This window comes from Dendrobates tinctorius, unplaced genomic scaffold (genome assembly GCF_039654945.1).
Source record: "Dendrobates tinctorius isolate UK_male_01 unplaced genomic scaffold, ASM3965494v1 ptg000243l, whole genome shotgun sequence".
Lineage (NCBI taxonomy): Eukaryota > Metazoa > Chordata > Amphibia > Anura > Dendrobatidae > Dendrobates > Dendrobates tinctorius.
In genome coordinates, this window is record NW_027361910.1 from 7952950 (window position 1) to 7975987 (window position 23038).

Below are 23038 nucleotides of genomic sequence, written 5' to 3' on the forward strand. Positions count from 1 at the left end.
CAGTGTCGGGGAGTTGTTACAGCCACTGCTCACTATGTACTAAGCAATGACTGAAGCCATGCTGGTCACACCTCCATGACTGAAGCCGGAGGCTGCCTAGAGGAATGAAGTTAATTTCCTCCCGGCAGCCAGCCTATCAGTGTGGCAGCTGCACAGCTTTTTTTACATGACAGGTTCCCTTTATGCTTTAAATGTTTATTAAAAAAATAATTTATATTCTATTTTGTCACAAAGCCAAATATATTAAATGATCTTACATTTATTCTATGACTTCTCTGAATGTATATAAGTTACATATTTGACCATTCTGACAAAGCAAAGCACACAAGTGAGTAGTAATACATAATAAGTACAATAAGAATAAGAGAAATAAGTTGTGGGGCTACACTACAATGCAATTAGAATTAGAGGGGCAAAAACAAAAGGGCGAGTGGACTTGGGTTGGCATGTTACTGCTGTAACAGAAGAAAAATATTATGATATTACAATTGTACTTGTTTTTATGTATACCCCCCTCACATGTAAAGCGCCATGGAATAAATGGCGCTATAACAATAAATAATAATAATAATAATAATAATTAGCTAACACTTAAAGATTTTACTTTACTCAAATAAATCTCTTATGGAATAAAAGTCCTCACTGGACAATAGCCATCAAATCTTCTATATTGAGGTTTTTAATATCTGGCCAGCTCAATCAAATATGAATGATCAGGCCTCAAGCTCCCTATTAACTAAAATGCCAAGTAAGAAAATTTCAAGCTTTTGTAAAGTGTCAGGTAACTTTACCATCTGGAGTCCATCTCACTAGAAAAAAAAGATTTCTGCATCAAGTTGAAGATACTTCAGCTGATAAGGTGACTACTAGTTGCTGTGTTCATCTATTCTTTATGTCATATTTTATATTGTTTATTGACTATATGTTAAAAACTCAACAAGGCCAAGAATACTACATGTTTCAGTGTTTTTTTTGTAGTTTTTTTTCTTGTACAGGAGCTTGTTTTGAAACCATCTGCTGCATGGGCTAGCTTTTCCTGAATGGTTTAAATATGATTTTGTAATGATTTTAAGACCTGTTAAACTTTATGAGATAGTAAAGATTTCTATTTGTTTGGATAAAGGAACTAGAGTAGTGCAGAGGCAAATTCCCTATTTAGTCTGAGTGACTCAATATCACAAAATGTTGCTGAACAGTTAAAAGTGACTGCCACCAAGTAGCCTAACACAATAGTTTCTCAAATGCTGAAATATTAAATAGCGTTGTCTAGTTTAGAAAGCCCATTTCAAATAACGTACTAGGAAATTCTAATAGGGATTCTTTGTTCAAGATCCTAGTCTTTTCACCAGAATGGAGAGTGGTGACAAAGATCATATCTTGCTTTGGAGAACCTGTCCAGTCCGTTTACATAGATAAACCTTTTATTTGAATGTACTTTGTGTAATACTTAATTTTCCCTGTAGTCCTGCTGCAGAGAAATTAACGCATTTACCCCCCCAAGGTGGTTTGCACATAAATGACCAGCCCAATTTTTACAATTCTGAGCAGTCTCACTTTGAGATTGTTTTTTCGTGACATTTTGTACTTCCTGAGAGTGGAAAAATTTCTTTGCTATGACTTGTATTTATTTTGTGAAGAAAAAAATGGGAATTTGGCGAAAATTTGGAAAGTTTAGCAATTTTTAAACTTTGAATTCTTATGCCCTTAAATCAGAGAGATATGTCACACAAAATAGTTAATAAGTAACATTTTCCACATGTCTACTTTACATTAGCACAATTTTGGAAACATCTTTTTTTTTGTTAGGAAGTTCTAAGGGTTAAAATTTGACCAGCGACTTTTCCAAAAAAATTTACAAAACTATTTTTTTTAAAGACTACATCACATTTGAAGTGACTTTGAGGGGTCTATATGACAGAAAATACTCAAAAATAACACCATTCTAAAAACTGCTCCCCTCAAAGTGCTAAAACCTTTCATTCAAGAAGTTTATTAACCCTTCAGGTGCTTCACTTACATTTTTGGAATGTGGAAAAATAAGTTTACAGTTTTCACAAAAATTTTACTTCAGACTCACTTTTTTTATTTTTTGCAAGGATAAAAGGAAAAAATGAACCTCAAAATTTGTCATGTGATACAATCCGTTTTTCACGCCTAGCATCCGATTTACTTCCGAATGCAGAGAAATTGCATGAGCTTTTACACACAGCAATTCTGTCATTTACACTTCGTTTTCAAAGGAAATATTTGTTAAAACACACAGACATATATATACAGTTGTTGCCAAAAGTATTGACACCCCTGCAATTTTGTCAGATAATACTCAGTTTCTTCCTGAAAATGATTGCAAACACAAATTCTTTGGTATTATTATCTTCATTTAATTTGTCTTAAATGAAAAAACACAAAAAGAATTGTCCTAAAGTCAAATTGGATATAATTCCACACCAAACATAAAAAAGAGGGTGGACAAAAGTATTGGCACTGTTCGAAAAATCATGTGATGCTTCTCTAATTTGTGTAATTAACAGCACCTGTAACTTACCTGTGGCACCTAACAGGTGTTGGCAATAACTAAATCACACTTGCAGCCAGTTGACATGGATTAAAGTTGACTCAACCTCTGTCCTGTGTCCTTGTGTGTACCACATTGAGCATGGAGAAAAGAAAGAAGACCAAAGAACTGTCTGAGGACTTGAGAAACCAAATTGTGAGGAAGCATGAGCAATCTCAAGGCTACAAGTCCATCTCCAAAGACCTGAATGTTCCTGTGTCTACCGTGCGCAGTGTCATCAAGAAGTTTAAAGCCCATGGCACTGTGGCTAACCTTCCTAGATGGACAGAAAAGAAAAATTGACAAGAGATTTCAACGCAAGATTGTGCAGATGTTGGATAAAGAACCTCGACTAACATCCAAACAAGTTCAAGCTGCCCTGCAGTCCGAGGGTACAACAGTGTCAACCCGTACTATCCGTCGGCATCTGAATGAAAAGAGACTGTATGGTAGGAGACCCAGGAAGACCCCACTTCTTACCCCGGGACATAAAAAAAGCCAGGCTGGAGTTTGCCAAAACTTACCTGAAAAAGCCTAAAACGTTTTGGAAGAATGTTCTTAGGTCAGATGAGACAAAAGTAGAGCTTTTTGGGCAAAGACATCAACATAGAGTTTACAGGAGAAAAAAGAGGCATTCAAAGAAAAAAAACACGGTCCCTACAGTCAAACATGGCGGAGGTTCCCTGATCTTTTGGGGTTGCTTTGCTGCCTCTGGCACTGGACTGCTTGACCGTGTGCATGGCATTATGAAGTCTGAAGACTACCAACAAATTTTGCAGCATAATGTAGGACCCAGTGTGAGAAAGCTGGGTCTCCCTCAGAGGTCATGGGTCTTCCAGCAGGACAATGACCCAAAACACACTTCAAAAAGCACTAGAAAATGGTTTCAGAGAAAGCACTGGAGACTTCTAAGGTGGCCAGTAATGAGTCCAGACCTGAATTCTATAGAACACCTGTGGAGAGATCTAAAAATGGCAGTTTGGAGAAGGCAGCCTTCTAATATCAGGGACCTGGAGCATTTTGCCAAAGAAGAATGGTCTAAAATTCCAGCAGAGCATTGTAAGAAACTCATTGATGATTACTGGAAGCGGTTGGTCGCAGTTATTTTGGCTAAAGGTTGTGCAACCAAGTATTAGGCTGAGGGTGCCAATACTTTTGTCTGGCCCATTTTTGGAGTTTTGTGTGAAATGATCAATGTTTTGCTTTTTGCTTCATTCTCTTTTGTGTTTTTTCATTTAAGACAAATTAAATGAAGATAATAATACCAAAGAATTTGGGTTTGCAATCATTTTCAGGAAGAAACTGAGTATTATCTGACAAAATTGCAGGGGTGTCAATACTTTTGGCCACAACTGTACAGTACAGACCAAAAGTTTGGACACACCTTCTCACTCAAAGAGTTTTCTTTATTTTCATGACTATGAAAATTGTAGATTCACTCTGAAGGCATCAAAACTATGAATTAACAAATGTGGAATTATATAATTAACAAAAAAGTGTGAAACAACTGAAAATATGTCTGATATTCTAGGTTCTTCAAAGTAGCCACCTTTAGCTTTGATTACTGCTTTGCACACTCTTGGCATTCTCTTGTTGAGCTTCAAGAGGTAGTCACCGGAAATGGTCTTCCAACAGTCTTGAAGGAGTTCCCAGAGATACTTAGGACTTGTTGGCCCTTTTGCCTTCACTCTGCGGTCCAGGTCACCCCAAATCAACTCGATTGGGTTCAGGTCTGGTGACTGTGGAGGCCAGGTCATCTGGCGTAGCACCCCATCACTCTCCTTCTTGGTCAAATAGCCCTTACACAGCCTGGAGGTGTGTTTGGGGTCATTGTCCTGTTGAAAAATAATTGATGGTCCAACTAAACGCAAACTGGATGGAATAGCATGCCACTGCAACAAGGATGGCTTATTTCACCTGCATGGAGAGCTCCTTTGACCGCATGTTTCCATCACAGCAAAACCTTCCAAATGCAAGTACCACACCTCAAATCAACTCCTGGCCTTTTATCTGCTTAATTGAGAATGACATAACGAAGGGATTGCCCACACCTGCCTTGGAGTCAATTGTCCAATTACTTTTGGTCCCTTTAAAAACAGGGTGGCACATGTTAAGGAGCTGAAACTCCTAAACCCTTCATCCAATTTTAATGTGGATACCCTCAAATGAAAGCTGAAAGTCTGAACTTCAACTGCATCTGAATTGTTTTGTTTAAAATTCATTGTGAACCAAAATAAGAAAAATGTTGTCTCTGTCCAAATATATATGGACCTAACTGTATATATAATAGATAGAAGAAAAGATGGCAATTCATGTGCCATGTACAGTAAAATCACAAAGTGACAGGTTGGAGTAGAATAGATAGAATAGATATATACACATAGAATAAATACAGTAGATGTCAGTGACACACACATATATATGTATTTATTGTGATGGTTACGTGTGACTGGACACACCGCCTCCAGCAGGGTGAATTTCTCTGACACACGTGACCCTGGATACACCACCTCCAGTAGGGCGAATTTAAATAATATAACGTGCAGCCGGATACACCGCCTCCAGCAGGCGAATTTCAGAATTACACATATATCCGGCTGCACATTATATTATTTAAATTCGCCCTACTGGAGGCGGTGTATCCAGGGTCACGTGTGTCAGAGAAATTCGCCCTGCTGGAGGCGGTGTGTCCAGTCACACGTAACCATCACATTATCACCAACCGTGAGTGAGAGAACAAGACACTCCTATATAGTTAAGCCAGAGCAATCACACCTGTTAGTGATTCCCGTGTAATAACGCTAACCACCAGCGGGGGCAAACTAGAACAAATGACACCACTGTGTAATGACCCTAATGGCCACCGGGGGCAAAACTAACTTTAAGCAACCAGCTTAAAGAAAAAAAAAGGTTACAAGTGCTTTTATCTGTCACAATCCAGCAAGGATCATGACATTTATATTACATAGATAGAAAAAAAAGCTGGCAATTCATCTGCCATGTTCTGTAAAACCAGTGCAGGAGCCAACAGGATAGAAGAGATGGATTTCAAACAGTAAATACAAATAGAATAGGTAGATATATACCGTATTTTTTGGAATATAAGAAGCACTGGACCATAAAATGCACCCCAAATTTTCAGAAGGAAAATGGGGGAAAAAAAATGAATGCGTCAAATGGGGGTCCGTCTTATAGTCCTGAATTCAGCTTACCCTGGGGAGATCAGCAGCGATGGTGGAGAGGAGTCACAGGGGGTGTTTTGTGGTCTGGCGATGATATGACCCAGACTGGTTCAGCGGTGCTCGGTGGAGCGGGGGCTCCACTGACATTTTGTGAAAGTCCAGAGCCTCCGCACATCCATTGCTGCAGTGGTCTCTGGGAAATCCCATCCCAAGGTTGGTGCTGCAGGTTCGGCGGTGCTCAGTCGTGGTGGGGGCTATGGCGACATTTTGTGAAAGCCTGAAACCCATGCACTTCCATTGCCTTGATGCTGTGGCCTTCGGGAAAATGGCTACCGGAGGCGGCGTATGTGCAGATTGAGATCTCGGCAATGAGATCTTGTCTCCAAGATCTCAATCTGTGCATGTACCGACTCAGATGGCCATTTTCCCGGAGGCCACAGCATCGAGGCAATGGAAGTATGGTGGCTTTGGCTTTCACAAAATGTCGCTGGAGCCCCCGCACTACCGAACCTGCTGAACTTGCCGCACCTGCCATGCCAGGATGGGAGTGAGATCATTGCCCTGCAGCGTCAGACCACCAGAAGAATCGCCTGACTCCTGCTGCCACCTTGCTAATTGTAAGTATGTTATATTCCGACTATAAGACAAACTCTGTTTTCCCCCAAATTTTTTTGGGAAAAAAATGCATCTTATAGTCCGAAAAATACGGTAGATGTCAGTGACAAATATAATTAGTACAGTGTGTGTAGCTTACTGTACATGTACTTAATTAATAAAAGATTGTTTTTTGGAAAAAAATGACGTGGGCTCCCGTGCAATTTTCATAACCAGCAGAGGGTAAGCCGACGGCTGAGGGCCAATGTTTATAACCTGGGAATAGGGTAATACCCATGGTTCTTCCCAGGCTATGAATATCTTCTCACAGCTGTATAATTAGCCTTTACTGACTATTAAAATGAGGGGCCCTAAAAAAATGACATTGGGTCCCCCTATAATTAATACCCAGCAATGGCTATGCAGACAGCTGCAGGCTGATATTAATAGCCTAGGAAGGGGCCATGGACACTGGCCCCCAGGCTAAAAACATCACCTCTCAGCTGCCCCAGGAAAGGCCCCAATTCTGGCACTTAGCCTTGCTCTTCCCACTTGCATTGTGGCGGTGGCAAGTGGGGTGATAGTTGGGGTGTTGATGTCACCTTTGTATTGTCAGGTGACATCAAGCCAAGAGGTTAGTAATGGAGAGGCATCCCCAGTACTAACCCCATAGTCACATTGTAAGAAAACACAGACACCCAGAAAAAGTCCTTTAATTGAAAGACAGACTCTTTTACTAATCTTAATTAAACCATACTTACGACCCCGCCCATTCCGCCGATGCCATCGTCATCTGTAAAAGAGGTAAAAAAACAAACAACAGCATTCCTCACGTTTCCGCAGAGATGCTTTTAATGATTTGTCCCAGGTTCAGCTCGGCTACATCTAGATAGCAGGCTGCATGGCTGCATGATGTGTCCATACAGCCTGTCATCCAGTAGACACTGAGCACCGTGTTGGCATCTTTCTTTAGGCCTATTTAATTCTCCGGCTGTGATCGAGGGGTCTAGGGCATCGTAGGAACCCCCCACAGCTACTGCTAGTTGTGTTGATAGGTTCAGGGGTCTGCAATCCGATAGCTGCCAACTTCTCTGGTTTTCTGGACTTAGCTAGCATTTCTGTTTTTGCCTCCTACGGTGACTCAATCATAACAGAAACACCCGCCATACCGCAGATCATAGGGTACTCTGTAGCAGGAAAGAATTTTGCAAAAAAAAAAAGGGTGTGTGTATATTCTTTCCTCTATATCTCTGAGGCCGTAGGGGGAATTTTTTTTTTTCTCTCAATGGAGATAACGCAATTGTCTGATCGCGTGGAGCAGCTCGCTGCGGAAGTGCGGGGAATTTCCGCCTACTCATCAGGGAGCTCCGCGCAGCAGGTTAAAATCGTCATCTCTTTGCTGCGTGGCGATCCCCAGGATTGGGCGTTTTCTTTGAAACCAGATGATCCTATTCTGACTAATGTGAACGCATTCTTTCAAGCTTTGGAGTTGTTGTATGACGAACCTAATGCTATTGATCAGGCTGAAAAGACCCTGTTGGCATTGAACCAGGGTCGAGATTCTGCAGAGTTGTACTGTCAAAAGTTCCGAAAGTGGGCGGTCCTTACTACCTGGAATGATAATGCCTTGGCTGCTCTCTTTCGGAAGGGTTTGTCAGAAGCCGTAAAAGATACTATGGTGGGATTTCCTGTTCCCTCTGGTCTGGACGATTCTATGTCATTAGTCATTCAGGTTGGTCGGCGTTTGCGTGAACGCAGGATTGCACGAGAGGTGTTGCCACCGGTTGAACAGACGTCTGAACCTATGCAATGTGATAGAGTTTTGTCTAAGGCGCAACGTCAGGAGTTCAGAAGGCGTAATAAGCTGTGGTTTTTTTTGTGGAGATGCCTCGCATATTATTTCTGTTTGTTCTAAACGAGAGAAACGCTTTGCACACACGTTTTCTGTTGGTGGTGTTCAACCTAAGTTTCTTCTGGCAATTACTCTGATCTGCTCCCTGTCCACATTTTCCGCCAAGGCTTTTGTGGATTCGGGAGCAGCGCTAAACCTAATGGACTTGGATTTTGCTAAACGTTGTGGATTTCCGATGACACCTCTGCAGACGCCTATCCCTTTGAGGGGGATTGATGCTACTCCTTTGGCTAAAAATAAACCTCAGTTTTGGACCCAGGTGGTCATGCGGGTCGCCCCAGACCATCAAGAAAATTGCAGATTTTTGGTGTTGCATGGTCTGCATGATGCCGTTGTTCTGGGGTTTCCCTGGTTGCAAATTCATAATCCAGTTTTGGATTGGAAATCTGTGTCTGTGGTGAGTTGGGGTTGTCGGTGTGCCTTTAGTGAGGCTCCGGTTTTCTCCACCTCTCCTCAGTCGCATGATGTTCCTGACTATTTGGCGGACTTTTATGATGTATTTAGTGAGAATGAGTCTGCGTCCTTGCCTCCTCATAGGAGTTATGACTGTGCAATTGAACTAAGCCTGGGGTGTAAATTTCCCAAGGGTCGGCTCTTCAATTTATCTGTACCCGAGCACGAGGCTATGCGGTCCTATATTAAAGAGGCGTTGGAGAAGGGTCATATTAGACCATCCTCTTCACCCTTAGGTGCCGTTTTTTTTTTTGTGGCCTAAAAGGATGGTTCCTTAAGGCCTTGTATTGATTATCGTGCCCTCAATAAAATTACTATTAAATATCAGTATCCGTTACCCCTGATTTTGGATCTATTCTCTAGAGTTAGAGGTGCTTGCTGGTTTACCAAGCTTGACCTCAGGGGGGCGTATAATCTTATCCGCATTAAGCAGGGGGATGAATGGAAGACGGCGTTTAATACTCCGGAGGGACATTTTGAGTACCTGGTGATGCCTTTTGGGCTCACTAATGCCCCTTCTTTCTTCCAGTGCTTCATGAACGATATTTTCCGAGACTTTGTCGATAAATTTTTGATTATCTATCTGGATGATATTTTGATCTTCTCCAAGGATTGGGATTCTCATGTGGAACATATTCGGACTGTGTTCCGGATCTTGAGGGAGAATTCCCTGTATGTCAAAGGATCGAAATGCCTTTTTGGAGTACAGAGGATTTCATTTTTGGGATTTATTTTGTCTCTGTCAACTATTGAAATGGACCCGGCCAAGGTACAGGCCATTTATGATTGGGTTCAGCCCACTTCTTTGAAGGCCCTCCAGAAGTTTTTGGGTTTTGCTAATTTTTATCGGAAATTTATAGCAAAATTTTCTAGTATTGCCAAGCCATTGACTGATCTGACTAAGAAGGGTGCTGATGTGTTGAATTGGTCTCCGGAGGCTGTTGCTTCCTTTCAGGAGCTGAAGCGAAGATTTACCTCCGCCCCGGTTTTGCGGCAACCTGATGTCTCACTCCCGTTCCAGGTAGAGGTGGATGCTTCTGAGATTGGTGCAGGAGCTGTTTTGTCCCAAAAGGATCCTGTAACATCTAAAATGAATCCCTGTGCTTTCTTTTCCCGAAAGTTCTCTCCATCTGAACGTAACTATGATGTGGGGAATCGGGAACTGTTAGCCATGAAATGGGCATTTGAGGAGTGGAGACACTGGTTGGAGGGAGCTAAACATCAAGTTGTGGTCCTCACTGACCACAAGAATTTGATTTACCTAGAGACGGCTAAACGCTTGAACCCTAGACAGGCTAGGTGGGCCTTGTTTTTTACACGTTTTGATTTTGTGGTCTCTTTTCTTCCTGGAACTAAGAATGTCAAGGCAGACGCCCTCTCTAGGAGTTTCTTTGCTGATTCTCCTGTGGTGACCAAGCCTGCTACCATCTTAGGCGAAGGGGTAGTTCTTTCTGCCATCTCACCCGATTTGAGACTTGCGCTGCAAGAGTTCCAGGAGGACAAACCTGAGCGTTGTCCCAGTGGAAAGTTGTATGTTCCTGACCAGTGGAAGAAGAGAGTGATGTCTGAAGTTCATTGGCTGGTCATCCAGGTATTTTTGGTACTAGAGATCTGGTGAGTCGCTCTTTTTGGTGGCCCACCTTGTCTCATGATGTCAGGAATTTTGTGCAGTCCTGTGGGACTTGCTCCCGGTCTAAATCTTGTTCTCGCTCTAGTGGGTTGTTGATGCCTTTGCCGGTCCCCAGGAGGCCATGGACCCATATTTCAATGGATTTCATCTCTGATATTCTGGTCTCTCAAAGAATGACTGTTATTTGGGTGATTTGTGATAGGTTCTCTAAGATGGTTCATCTTGTACCACTCCCTAAGTTGCCATCTTCCTCTGAGTTGGTGCCCCTGTTTTTGCAACAGGTGGTTCGCTTGCACGGGATTCCTGAGAACATTGTATCTGACAGAGGAGTTCAGTTTGTGTCTAGATTTTGGAGGACTTTCTGTTCCAAGCTGGGAATTCAGTTGTCCTTCTCCTCTGCTTTTCACCCCCAGACCAATGGGCAGACAGAGAGAACAAACCAGACCTTGGAATCGTATTTGAGATGTTTTATTTCCGCTGATCAGGATGATTGGGTTTCATTTTTGCCCTTGGCCGAATTTACTTTAAATAATAGAGCTAGTTCTGCCACTTTGATGTCACCTTTTTTTTGTAACTTTGGGTTTCATCCTCGATTTTCTTCAGGGCAGGTGGAGCCTTCTGCCTGCCCAGGTGTTGGAGAGAATGCACCAGATCTGGGACCAAGTGGTGGATAAGTTATCTCTCTCCCAGGAAAAGGCCCAGCGGTTTTCCAATCGACATAGGACCATTGGTCCCCAGTTTAAGATTGGTGATATGGTGTGGTTATCATCAAAAAATATTGCTATGAAGGTGGATTCTCCTAAGTTTAAGCCTAGATTTATTGGACCTTACAAGATTTTGGAGATTATTAATCCGGTCTCTTTTCGTTTGGCTCTTCCTGTCACATTTAAAATCCATAATGTGTTCCATAAGTCCCTGTTGAAGAGGTTTGTTGAACCAGTTGTTCCTGGGGTGGCACCTCCAGACCCTGTATTGGTTGAAGGTAACATGGAATATGAGGTAGAGAAAATACTGGATTCCCGTTTGGCTAGACGGAGACTCCAGTATTTGGTTAAGTGGAAGGGTTATGGTCAGGAGGATAATTCCTGGGTCTCTGCCTCTGATATTCATGCCAAAAGATTGGTGCGTGCCTTTCATCGGGCTCACCCTGATCGCCCTGGTGGCGTGGTTGAGGGTTCGGTGACCCCTCCTCAAGGGGGAGGTACTGTTGTGAGTTCATTTTCCCCTTCATCACTGAGGTCTTGTGAACTCCCTATTCTGGTAAAGGAAGGTAATTAGCCTGATTATCAGGCACCTGAGTCTAATGAGGATGACTGGCTGAGTGGAGTCACGGACTGGATATAAGGCTGCCGACGCCCTTCTGCCCTGCGGGTGATTTCTCTGTGGACTTCTAGGACACCAGTCTGATTCCTGCTCCCCTAAAGCTAAGTTTTTTGCTTTGCCTGTTGCATTTGTGTTTTGTTTTTGTTTTCCTTGCTTTTCTGGGTTCTGCCATTCCCTGCTGGGGTGAGCTGAATCTCCTTTTGCCTGTTGCTCTGTCTTCAGAATATTCTTGAGTACTGACATAGCTTTTTGAAGCCTAGCGTCTTCAGGGCCTTTTTCACTGTCAGTGTCAGTCTGTTGGCTCTTATTTTCATAGGGTTTTTCACGGATTGCAGACAGCAGCCTTCCTGTCCTTTCCTATGTAGTTAGCTTGGGCCCCGTCTTTGCTCAGTCTATCTTTCTGTCTGTGTTGGTGTTTTCATCTTGCTTCACCGTCATTATATGTTGGGGGCTGCCTATTGCTTTGGGGTCTGCTCTGGGGCAGTTTAGATTTCCCCTTTCTTTCTTTAGGCCTATTTAATTCTCCGGCTGTGATCGAGGGGTCTAGGGCATCGTAGGAACCCCCCACGGCTACTGCTAGTTGTGTTGATAGGTTCAGGGGTCTGCAATCCGATAGCTGCCAACTTCTCTGGTTTTCTGGACTTAGCTAGCATTTCTGTTTTTGCCTCCTACGGTGACTCAATCATAACAGGGAGCCTTGTCATCTGCTGGTATAGGTACACTGTGTTTTATCAACACCAAAGTCAGTGCAGCCATCTACCAGGAAATTTTAGAGCACTTCATGCTTCCCTATGCTGACAAGCTTTTTGAAGATGGAAATTTAATTCTCCAGCAGGACTTGGCACCTGTCCACACTGCCAAAAGAACCAATTCCTGGTTTAAAACAACTGTATCACTGTGCTTGATTGGCCAGCAAACTCGTCTGACCTTAACTCCATAGAGAATCTATGGGTTATTGTCAAGAGGAAGATGAGAGACACCAGACCCAACAATGCGGACAAGCTGAAGGCTGCTATCAAAGCAACCTGGGCTTCCATAACACCTCAGCAGTGCCACAGGCTGATGGCCTCCATGCCATGCCGTTGATGCAGTAATTGATGCATAAGGAGCCCCGACCAAGTACTGAGTGCATTTACTGAATATACATTTCAGTAGGCCAACATTTCGGATTTTAAAATATTTTTTTCAAGCTGGTGTTTTAAAGTATTCTAATTTACTGAGATAATGACTTTTGGATTTTCATTGGCTGTAAGCCATAATCATCAACATTAACAGAAATAAACACTTGAAATAGATCACTCTGTAATGACACTATATAATACTGTATATGAGTTTCACTTTTTGTATTGAAGAACTGAAATAAATTAACTTTTGATGATATTTTAATTTTGTGAGATGCACTTGTATGTTGATCTTTAGGTTCAATCTTGTGGGATATGATTTACTCATTGTATCGAGTACGCCCTCTGCATACATTTGTGTTTTTTTCACATGTTTCTTATCCACGCTTTTCCATACCTGTAAAAATATTTAATAAAGTCATTTTGTTTTCACTATACAATGGACTTGAGATTGTCTTTTGGTTTTCCTCCCTTCCCCCTTGTCGTTTTAAGGTCATGCCACAGCGTCTAAATCGAATTAAGGTTAGGACTTTGACTAGGGCACTTCAAAGTATTAAATATGTTTTTCTTAAGCCATTCAGAGATGGACTTGCAGGTGTGTTTTGGATCATTGTCCTGCTTAACCCAAGTGTGTTTCAACATAAAGGTAACCTGTCACCCCCCCAGGCCGTTTTTAAGTACAAGAGCCACCTTCAGCAGCACTAAGGCTGCACTCTGTGAAGGTGGCTCTTCTGTTTCTTATCCCCAGGAACGCTGAAATATTAACTTTTATAAATATGTCCCCATACCTGTAATACGTCCCATAGGTATGGTGTGTCCCCCTGTAGCAGCTGCCTCCCCGCCGTCAAGCATGCCCGCCCTGCTGCGCCTCCTCCTGCCTTGCTGTCGCCGTTGCATGGCACAGCTCAGGCGCCCGCCGGTAACAGTTCTCGGGCATGCGCAGTGCTAGCTGCCCGGGAACTGACATCAGGCTATCATGCCTGCGTGCTTCGCAGGCACCAGATCCCGCCCCACAGTGTTATGATGTATTCACACTGCAGCGCTGGGAATCTGGAGCCTGCAAAACGCACAGGCGTGAAAGCCTGATTTCAGTTCCCGGGCAGCGCGCACTGCGCATGCCCGAGAACTCTTATCGGTGGGAGCCTGCACTGTGCCATGTAACGGCGACAGCAAGGCAGGAGGAGGCAGAGCAGGGCGGGCATGATTGACGGTGGGGAGGCGACTACTACAGGGGGACACCCAATACCTATGGGATGTATTACAGGTATGGAGACATATTTATAAAAGTTAATATTTTGGCGTTCCTGGGGATCAGAAACAGAAGACCCATCTTCACAGAGTGCAGTCTTAGTGCTGTTGAAGGTGGCTTTACTTAAAAATGCCCTGGGTGGGTGACAGGTTCCCTTTAAGGTCACAAACAGATAGCGGGACATTCTACTTCAAGATTTTTTGGTAGACAGCAGAAGTCATGGTTCCATTTACCACAACAAGTCTTCAAGATCCTGAAGCATCAAAACAGCCCCAGAACAGCACACTACCACCACATTATAGTGTTGGTATGATATTCCTTTTCTGAAATGCAGTGTTACTTCTATGCCGTACACCTTCCAAAAAGTTAAACTTATGTCTCGTCAGTCCACAGAGTATTCTCCCAAAAGTCTTGGAGATCAGCAAGATGTTTTCTGGCAAAACTAAGATGATCCTTTATGTTGTTACTGCTCAGTAGTGTTTTTGTCTTGGAACTCTGCCATGCAGGCCTTTTTTGGCGAGTCTCTTTCTTATGGTGGAGACATGAACACTGAGCTTAACTGAGGCAAGTGAGGCCTGCAGTTCATTGGATGTTGTTCTGGGGTCTTTTGTGACTTCTTGGATAAGCTGTTGCTGTGCTCTTGGGGTAATTTTGGTTGACTGGCCACTGCTAGGAAAGTTCACCACTGTTCCATATTTTTGCCATATGTGGATAATGGCTCTCACGGTCGTTCACTAGAGTCTCAAAGCTTGAGAAATGGCTTTATAATGTTTTCCAGACAGATAGATCTCAATTACTGTTTCTCATTTGTTCAAGTTTTTCTTTGGATTGCAGTATGATGTTTAGCTTTTGAGGATCTTTTGGTCTACTTCACTTTGTCAGGCAGATCCTATTTAAGTGATCTCTTGAATGAAAACAGGTGTGGCAGTAATCAGACCTGTGTGAGGTTAGGGAAATTGAACTCTGTTTCCCAAAGATGTGAAAACCACAGTTAATTTATGTTTGAGGGCAATTCACTTTTTCACACAGGGCCCTCTAGGTTTGGATTTCTTTTTCCCTTAATAATAAAGACCTTCATATAAAAACTTCATTTTGTGTTTAATTGTGTGATCTTTGTCTAATATATAAACTTGTTTGGTGATCTGAAACATTTAAATGTGACAAACATGCAAAATAATAGGAAATCAGGAAGGGGAAAACACTTTTTCACACAACCGTATACAAACAGATCTACGGAGGTGACTCAAGAAATTCTAGTAAGAGGACTATAAAAAAAACATACTGTATTTATCATGGAGTAAGCATTATCTCAGTTAGACTAAGGTGGAACGCTTCTCCTTGCGGAGTATGCCAAGCTGGCGTAAGGAGACTTACAGGCCATGCAATGCTCCTCTGGGAACTAAAATTTGCAAATAGCCTCTTTAGAGAGGAAGAGGACTTGACGACTGGTGCCACCCATTGGGGGTATCAATCCTAAAAGTCAATATCGACCCTTTAATGAGCCTTGCCACAAGTCTTAGTGCAAATGGACTGTCTAGTTTGGCTTCTTATCCTAAGTCATGTGGCAAGACTTGTTAAAGGGTCTATATTGACTATTAAGATTACTACATCTAATAGGTGGCACTAGACTTCTAGCCCTCTTAATCTCCCTCTCTGAATAGGCTAAGAGTCTATTTGCTTATAGCAGGAAAACACCATTATGTCAATTAAAGTGTCAAAAAAGTGAGAGTTTGATGGGTCCCTGCATGGCAATACATATTTTTTTTAAATGGGAATTAAAGTAACCTCAAGTCGTATCTGAATATAGTCAACTGATAAACAGCTACTAAATGACACCATTTTTTTTAGAGTTAATTCCAAGGCATTTGCCAGTGGTATGTTATGTCTTTGTGTTACCATTTTTTTCTTCATAGGAAAGACTATCATGATCACATGCTATATAATGTACTATCACCTCTTCAAGAAGACGACACCCTAATTTCTGAGACACATTTTCAGTTCATTCATTTATTATGTATGCTGATCACTTTCTTTGAGAAGAGTACTCATATAGAAGGGAGAAAGTAATCCAGTACCGAAGGATTTAAAATCCGATTTCTTAAAAAATCCTTAAAAAAAAATAGATACAATAAAATGGAATCCAAAGGTACACCTTAAGCGTTTTGGACTGTGACAGGTCCTTATTCATAGGTATACTGAATGGATATTTCCAACAAATAATCATTCCATTTGGTTGCCCGGAAATAGATACGTGTCATAAAGCTTCCCCCTTACTAAATAGACATACTCATTCAGTATACGTATACAAAAAAACAATACAAACCAAAAAAGGAAATTAACAATGTGATCTACAAATAATGAATATCTGCATCCACCACCACCCTTCAAGGTAATTTTGGGTAGTCATCTCAAAGTTTTGCACTGCACTTTGTCCTTTATATGTGAGCCCATCGTTTTTTAATTTAAAAGCCACAGACCTCTAGAGTTATTTGCCCAAATGATACGGGCCTATATGTTTGAAATGTTTATCACCCCATACATATTAGACTAAAGGCAGTCAAACTTGCAGATATTGTTGGGCTCGGTTGAAACATTAAAGTGCATAGGGCCTCCTGACTCTACTCCGATGGATGATGTTGGGGGAAGATAAGGGTCTAGCAAATCCGATTTCAAAATTCTTATTATTTACTCTTCTCTAGATAAGCCACCAACTTGTAGAGACTCTCTTGTAGAGGACACAGAAAAACTTGGCAGAGCGGTCGCTCCTCTGTATGGTAGTCGGGATTGATAGCTGATGGTTGAATGATCGACTGAACCATCAGCTGACAGCTATCTATTGTGTATGGGAACATTAAGTATGTTGAGAATTATATGTAAAATTCTTGAATCATGTACAAAAGCACAAATCTTAGCTTGTCTATCTTACGTTATACAGTGAAACCACAAAATATTCTGTGTTAAAGTGATATATATATGTCAGTGTACTACGTCTGTGTAATAATCTTTGTGTGTCACACTGACCTGTAAGCACAAATTCTCACTGTCTATATACATGACTCTAGTGATTACATCTTACATTACAGGAGCATGCCAGTTAACTATATCTAAGTAGCGTACTATGGTGTTTTCATATATTATCTTTCAGCTAACCTTTCAGTTAAAAGTCCAGTTTAGTTGCCCTTAGAGCTTCTGCTTTAAGTTGTAATTTCTAATGTATGTATTCAGCACCTTTCTAATAGTCTGTGTTTATGTTTAGCTTCTAGGCAATCACTCTACATTGGGAAGAACAGAAAGACCTGATCACCCCGTGCGGAGGTTTCCTCATGGTAGTATGGTGCAACAAAGACCACGACCTATGATGGTCCCTTCTATTGGTTAGTTGGATAGTCTGCTGATCTGTGTATTGTGTTTTTTGTTACTTTATGCTATAAATGTAGTAAGCTTTAATCTTTTTTTTTGTAGATAAAAATTTACCTGGCATTATATTTGTTAAACTATTACATGTCTATTAACAAAAATCGCCATGGATGAACAGGGGCAATTTGCAATAAAACAAATTATCATGCCACCCCTCCTCCTAGGGTGTAAATACCATAGAGGCAGACCATGCAGCTGATATTGGACCCATGAAACGAGTATGCTCAACCCTGGTTGGTACTATACACTTACCTTCAGATATCTGCAGGTAAATAGAGTTAAAATCATATTAGTCTGCCTTACTAGAGCAGCGGCTACACTGAGAAAATGAAGGGATGAAATAAGTTCTTTTTCTCCCTATAGCAGGTGCTCTAGTAAAGCAAATTAACATGATTTTACCGCTATTAGTCTGCAGATTAAAGGTGTTGTCCGGCCTTAGCGTGACTGTATTATTGTATCCTATGTGACTGAAGACTTGTGAATCTTCACAACACATGCACTATGAGGATTCTTCAGTGTCTGTACTGGGAGCGGGTGGCCATGTGACCACAAATATGCTATTTGCATACTGTACTTCTTGTCACATTCTGACTAGACTGTGTCTGACCTCGCTCAATACACTTGCATTGACTTTGGCAACACAGATCTGGTCATCTCATGATGTATGCAAATCACATGCCCACCGCTCCTAGTGCCAGAACCTGAGATTCTCAAGCCTTGTAGCCTAAGGGGACAACCCCTTTAATCCACATTTACAAAATCCATAGGGTTTCTGGACATGTCAGGTTCTCTTTATGCTTTAAAAACCTCTATATTATGCCTGCATTACATATATATTTTCTGTTTTGAAAATGCTGCCTGTGATGCTTTATTCATGGTAAAGGATTGTAACATGACCAGTCATGATATTTTGCATCGATGTCCTATGACTAACCCTATGAAATAGCATCAGAACTTCAAAACCACAGATATATTTGAAGTATACTTTTTGTTTTAATAAAGGTTTATGTTGGTTGCACACACTTTTGATGCAGGTTTTTAAAGCCAAAGCCAGCAGAAAGGAGGTATATAGGTACAAAAGAAGTCCTTACATTGTTTTCCATTTCTTTAAATGTACTTCTCAAAAAAACTGCCCCAAAACTGCTGTTTCTTTATACAGTGAAACCATAGTGAAACCACACTTAGGGTATGTGATATGGTGCAGGATAGTAGGTGTGGTGAGGTACTCCTCTTCCATTCCCCACAACGCTACATGAAAATGGGGGTCCTGCCTAGGTGTGTGTGCTCTTGTTACCTGACCTGGGTGTGATCCCTCTGCAGACAGCATGCTGCTGTTGTACTTGGCAGGCCAGGACCAGATGTTATGGAGATGACAGAGGGAGACTACAGTCCAAAAATAAAACCCTTTTTTTTTATGAACTTGTTAGAACTATGTACATCAGATAAAAGATACAATGCTTCACAAATGTTTCACTTACATTGAACATTCATGGGCCCTTTTTGGTTACAATTAATGACTCTTCTCTTTCCTTGCACTGCACAATCCTGCATTTCATGACAATTCAGCAAACTATTATGGGAAGCTCCGTCTTTCCCTGTGAGTGCCGCATGTGTCGAGGTGAAATGCTATGGCCTCTAGTCTCAACTCTCTGACTAATGAGGACCTACCTAACTGCTTGAGGTATGTCGGTGCGGCTCCTCAAAAATACCTTGAAAGTCCACTTTTCTCACAAGGAAATTTCATGTCCCAATATGGCGACCATAGCTTTCTTTTAATGTAGACAATTGCTAACTACAGTAGCTTCGTTCTGATACAGTTCCCTCTGCTTTCAAGTGGGCCTTCTTCCCCATGAGCAAAGTTCCTTACTGTTTAAATGGCCTCCCTGGCCTGGGTTCCAATCTGTCAAATGTCTCTTCATGTTTCCTTGGTCCTATGAACGTATTATCTGATGTCCTCCCTTTTCATACAGAACACATTTTAGCATGTAAGTTTGCAAGCTACCAGACCTTATGTCTTACAATATAGGTTGCTGGGCCCTATCTCAGTCATAACAGGAAATCTGAGTGCTAGTGCCCACATAACTTCTCCCATCCTGGGCTAGTCCAAACTATTAACTTTGTCAGTCATTAACTTACCTTTGCTGGGCAGAAAATGACTACATCAGCATTTTGACACATAGCAATGCAAAATACCAAATAGACAAAACAGTACAATGCATAATGAAACCACAGATTCTTCAAGGGGGATGTGACCACATCCCCACTTCCTTACAGGTATGTGCACATTGAGTCTTTTTAGTGTGGGTCCGTTCCAAAACCCACCTAACAAAAGTGCTTAAAAATGGTAAAAAGCATGAAGATATGCAATGAGGTGTCAAAATGACTTACTGTTTATATGTTCAATCTCTTTGAGCTTTTTAACCGCGTCAGGCATCAAAAACCGCAAATTGGTTAAAAGATATGACCTGGTCATTCTTAACATAATGTAAAACAAAACCCAATGGCAAAGCAAAAGACATCTAAAGGCTTCTGGTGTTTTCCTAAAGTGTCTTCCAGTGGCAAAACTCATTAGTTTTCTGGCCGTCTAACCGTGAGCAGATACCCTTCAACAGTTTACTTTATTTAGACATTTGTGATTTTTCTAACAGAAAAATATAGACCATTGTTCTATCAGTGTTTTGGACCAGAGTTTTATCAGTGTGTCAGGTTTTTCCATCAGTATTTCTTTTGTGTTTTTCACTGATATAAAATAAAAAATCTTCAAAAAATCACAGATATGTGAACATGATCTATCTATAAAAAATCTAGATAGAACACAAAAGTGAAAAATGGTTGTCTGATTGAAGCATTAAAATCACAAAGCTTGGAAGATTCAATCCTATTGACTTTCAAAAGACAACAGCATAAATACAGTATTACCTTTCATATAACAGGCTTAATGTATTGATGAGCTGATATGTAAATGACAGATTATGATTTCCAACCCATTCACGTTCTATATTTTTATGTTGATATTGTTTCACTTGTGTAAAAATATATTAAATGGATCCTTAAATACAATAAAAGTTAATTTTAAAGGGCCCAGGGCAATATATATATAAAACATTCTCTGTCCCTCATTATTCTGGCATTTGGCAAATATTAATAATTATGGTAATCCTAATTGACCTAAAACGGGAAGGTTTATTCTGATTTCATGTCAGATATTGAGAAAAACCATGCATATGTGTCTTTTATATAGTGTATGTAATCTTCTGGTTTCAACTGTATATATATAAATATAAACTATACTTGCCTCCTGCACTGGCATGCTCCACTGCACACTGTACTGTGTTTCTCAGCATTCTGGCTTCAAATACGGTGGCTCAGTGGTTAGCCTTGCAGCGCTGCGGTCTTGGGTTCAAATCCCACCAAGGACATCAGCAAGGAGTTTGTATGTTCTCCCCGTGTTTGCGTGGGTTTCCTGCGGGTACTCTGGTTTCCTCCCACATTCCAAAGACATACTGATAGGGAATTTAGCATGTGAGCCCCATCGGGGATAGTTGCAATAAAATAATGTCAAATACAGTGGCTCAGTGGTTAGCACTGCAGCCTTGCAGCGCTGGAGTCCTGGATTCAAATCCCACCAAGGACCTTATCTGCAAGGAGTTTGTATGTTCTCCTCGTGTTTGTATGGGTTTTCGCTGGGTACTCCGGCTTCCTCCCACATTCCAAAGACATACTGATAGGGAATTTAGATTGTGAGCCCCATCGGGGACAGTGCCGATAATGTCTGTAAAGTGCTGTGGAATTAATGGAGCTAAATGAGTAAAATAAATACTGGAAGGTGGATCATGTCACCACACCAGCCAAGCAACGGTCAATGATTGGCGGCAGCCTTCACATTACATCCAGTGTCTAAATGTGCCCATTAAGATTAAGGAAAAGCTGTCAGCTGATTCCTACATCCTGGACTACAGAGATCATGGAGCATAGACCGTCTTCATTATTCCAGCATGTTTCTTTAAAAGGCTGGACAGTAATCATGAGATTAGGATTAGGAAGTTCCCGGTCACTTTTTTCTGAAGCTGTCAGTTTAGGGTAGCAAAAAGGAGAATGGGGAGGAGTCATTCTAGTTGCATAGTCCTCAGCTGGCATTTTAAGATATGTTTTCTGCTAAAGAGGAACTTTCATTACATGATATAATACACTGTGTTCCAAATTATTATGCAAATGATATTTTTCTCTGATTTTCCTAAATAGTCAGTACAAATGACAGTCAGTCTAATAAAAGTCATCACCCGTTAGAGTATACATCAAATTTTATTGAAGAAACCTCCCAATAATAACAGTATAATCTCCAAAATGAATAAAAATTCAAATTGCACTGTTCCAAATTATTAGGCACAGTAGAATTTCTAAACATTTGATATGTTTTAAAGAACTGAAAATGCTCATTTGTGGAATTTGCAGCATTAGGAGGTCACATTCACTAAACAAAAAGGATATTTTGGAGTTAAATAGCTTAACAGGCCAAGATACATGTTAACATAGGAACCCTTCTTTGATATCACCTTCACAATTCTTGCATCCATTGAAATTGTGAGTTTTTGGAGAGTTTCTGCTTGTATTTCTTTGCATGAAGTCAGAATAGCCTCCCAGAGCTGCTGTTTTGATGTGAACTGCCTCACACCCTCATAGATCTTTTGCTTGATGATACTCCAAAGGTTCTCTATAGGGTTGAGGTCAGGGGAAGATGGTGGCCACACCATGAGTTTATCTCCTTTTATGCCTATAGCAGTCAATGACTCAGATGTATTCTTTGCAGCATGAGATGGTGTATTGTCATGCATGAAGATGATTTTGCTCCTGAAGGCACATTTCTGCTTTTTATACCATGGAAGACAGCTGTCAGTCAGAAACTCTATATACTTTGCAGAGGTCATTTTCACACCTTCAGGAACCTTAAAGAGCCCTACCAGCTGTTTCCCCATGATTCCGGCCCAAAACATGACTCCACCTCCTTGCTGACGTCACAGCCTTGTTGGGACATAGTGGCCATCCACCAACCATCCACTACTCCATCCATCTGGACCATCCAGGGTTGCTCGACACTCATCAGTAAACAAGACTGTTTGAAAATTAGTCTTCATGTATGTCTGGGCCCACTGCATCCATTTCTGCTTGTGAACACTGTTTAGGGGTGACTGAATAGTAGATTTATGCACCACAGCAAGCCTTTGAAGGATCCTACACCTTGAGGTTCGAGGGACTCCAGAGGCACCAGCAGCTTTAAATATCTGTTTGCTGGTTTGTAATGGCTTTTTAGCAGCCACTCTCTTAATCCAATGAACTTGCCTGGCAGAAACCTTCCTCATTCTGCCTTTATCAGCACAAACATGTCTGTGCTCAGAATCAACCACAAATCTCTTAACAGTACAATGATCACGTTTAAATTTTTGGGAAATATCTAATGTTTTCATCTCTTGACCAAGACATTGCACTATTTGATGCTTTTCAGCAGCAGAGAGATCCTTTTTATTTCCTAATTCCTTGAAACCTGTGCCCTGCTTAATAATGTGGAACATCATTCTTAAGTAGTTTTCCTTTAATTGAGCTCACCT

The 23038-nt window shown here is 41.3% G+C and overlaps 1 protein-coding gene across 18 annotated transcripts in view; it reads left to right on the plus strand.

Annotated features, from left to right (window-relative positions):
* Positions 1 to 23038, plus strand: part of RIMBP2 (RIMS binding protein 2) — an 813871-nt gene that overhangs the window by 715186 nt on the left and 75647 nt on the right. For all 18 annotated transcript variants that reach the window (XR_012222753.1, XM_073557052.1, XM_073557055.1 and 15 more), the window contains one exon: positions 17275 to 17392. Coding sequence is in view for 17 of the 18 variants with exons in the window: in XM_073557052.1 (XP_073413153.1) it covers positions 17275 to 17392 (118 nt within the window). In the remaining variant the exon portion in view is untranslated. The remainder of the gene's footprint in view (positions 1 to 17274; positions 17393 to 23038) is intronic.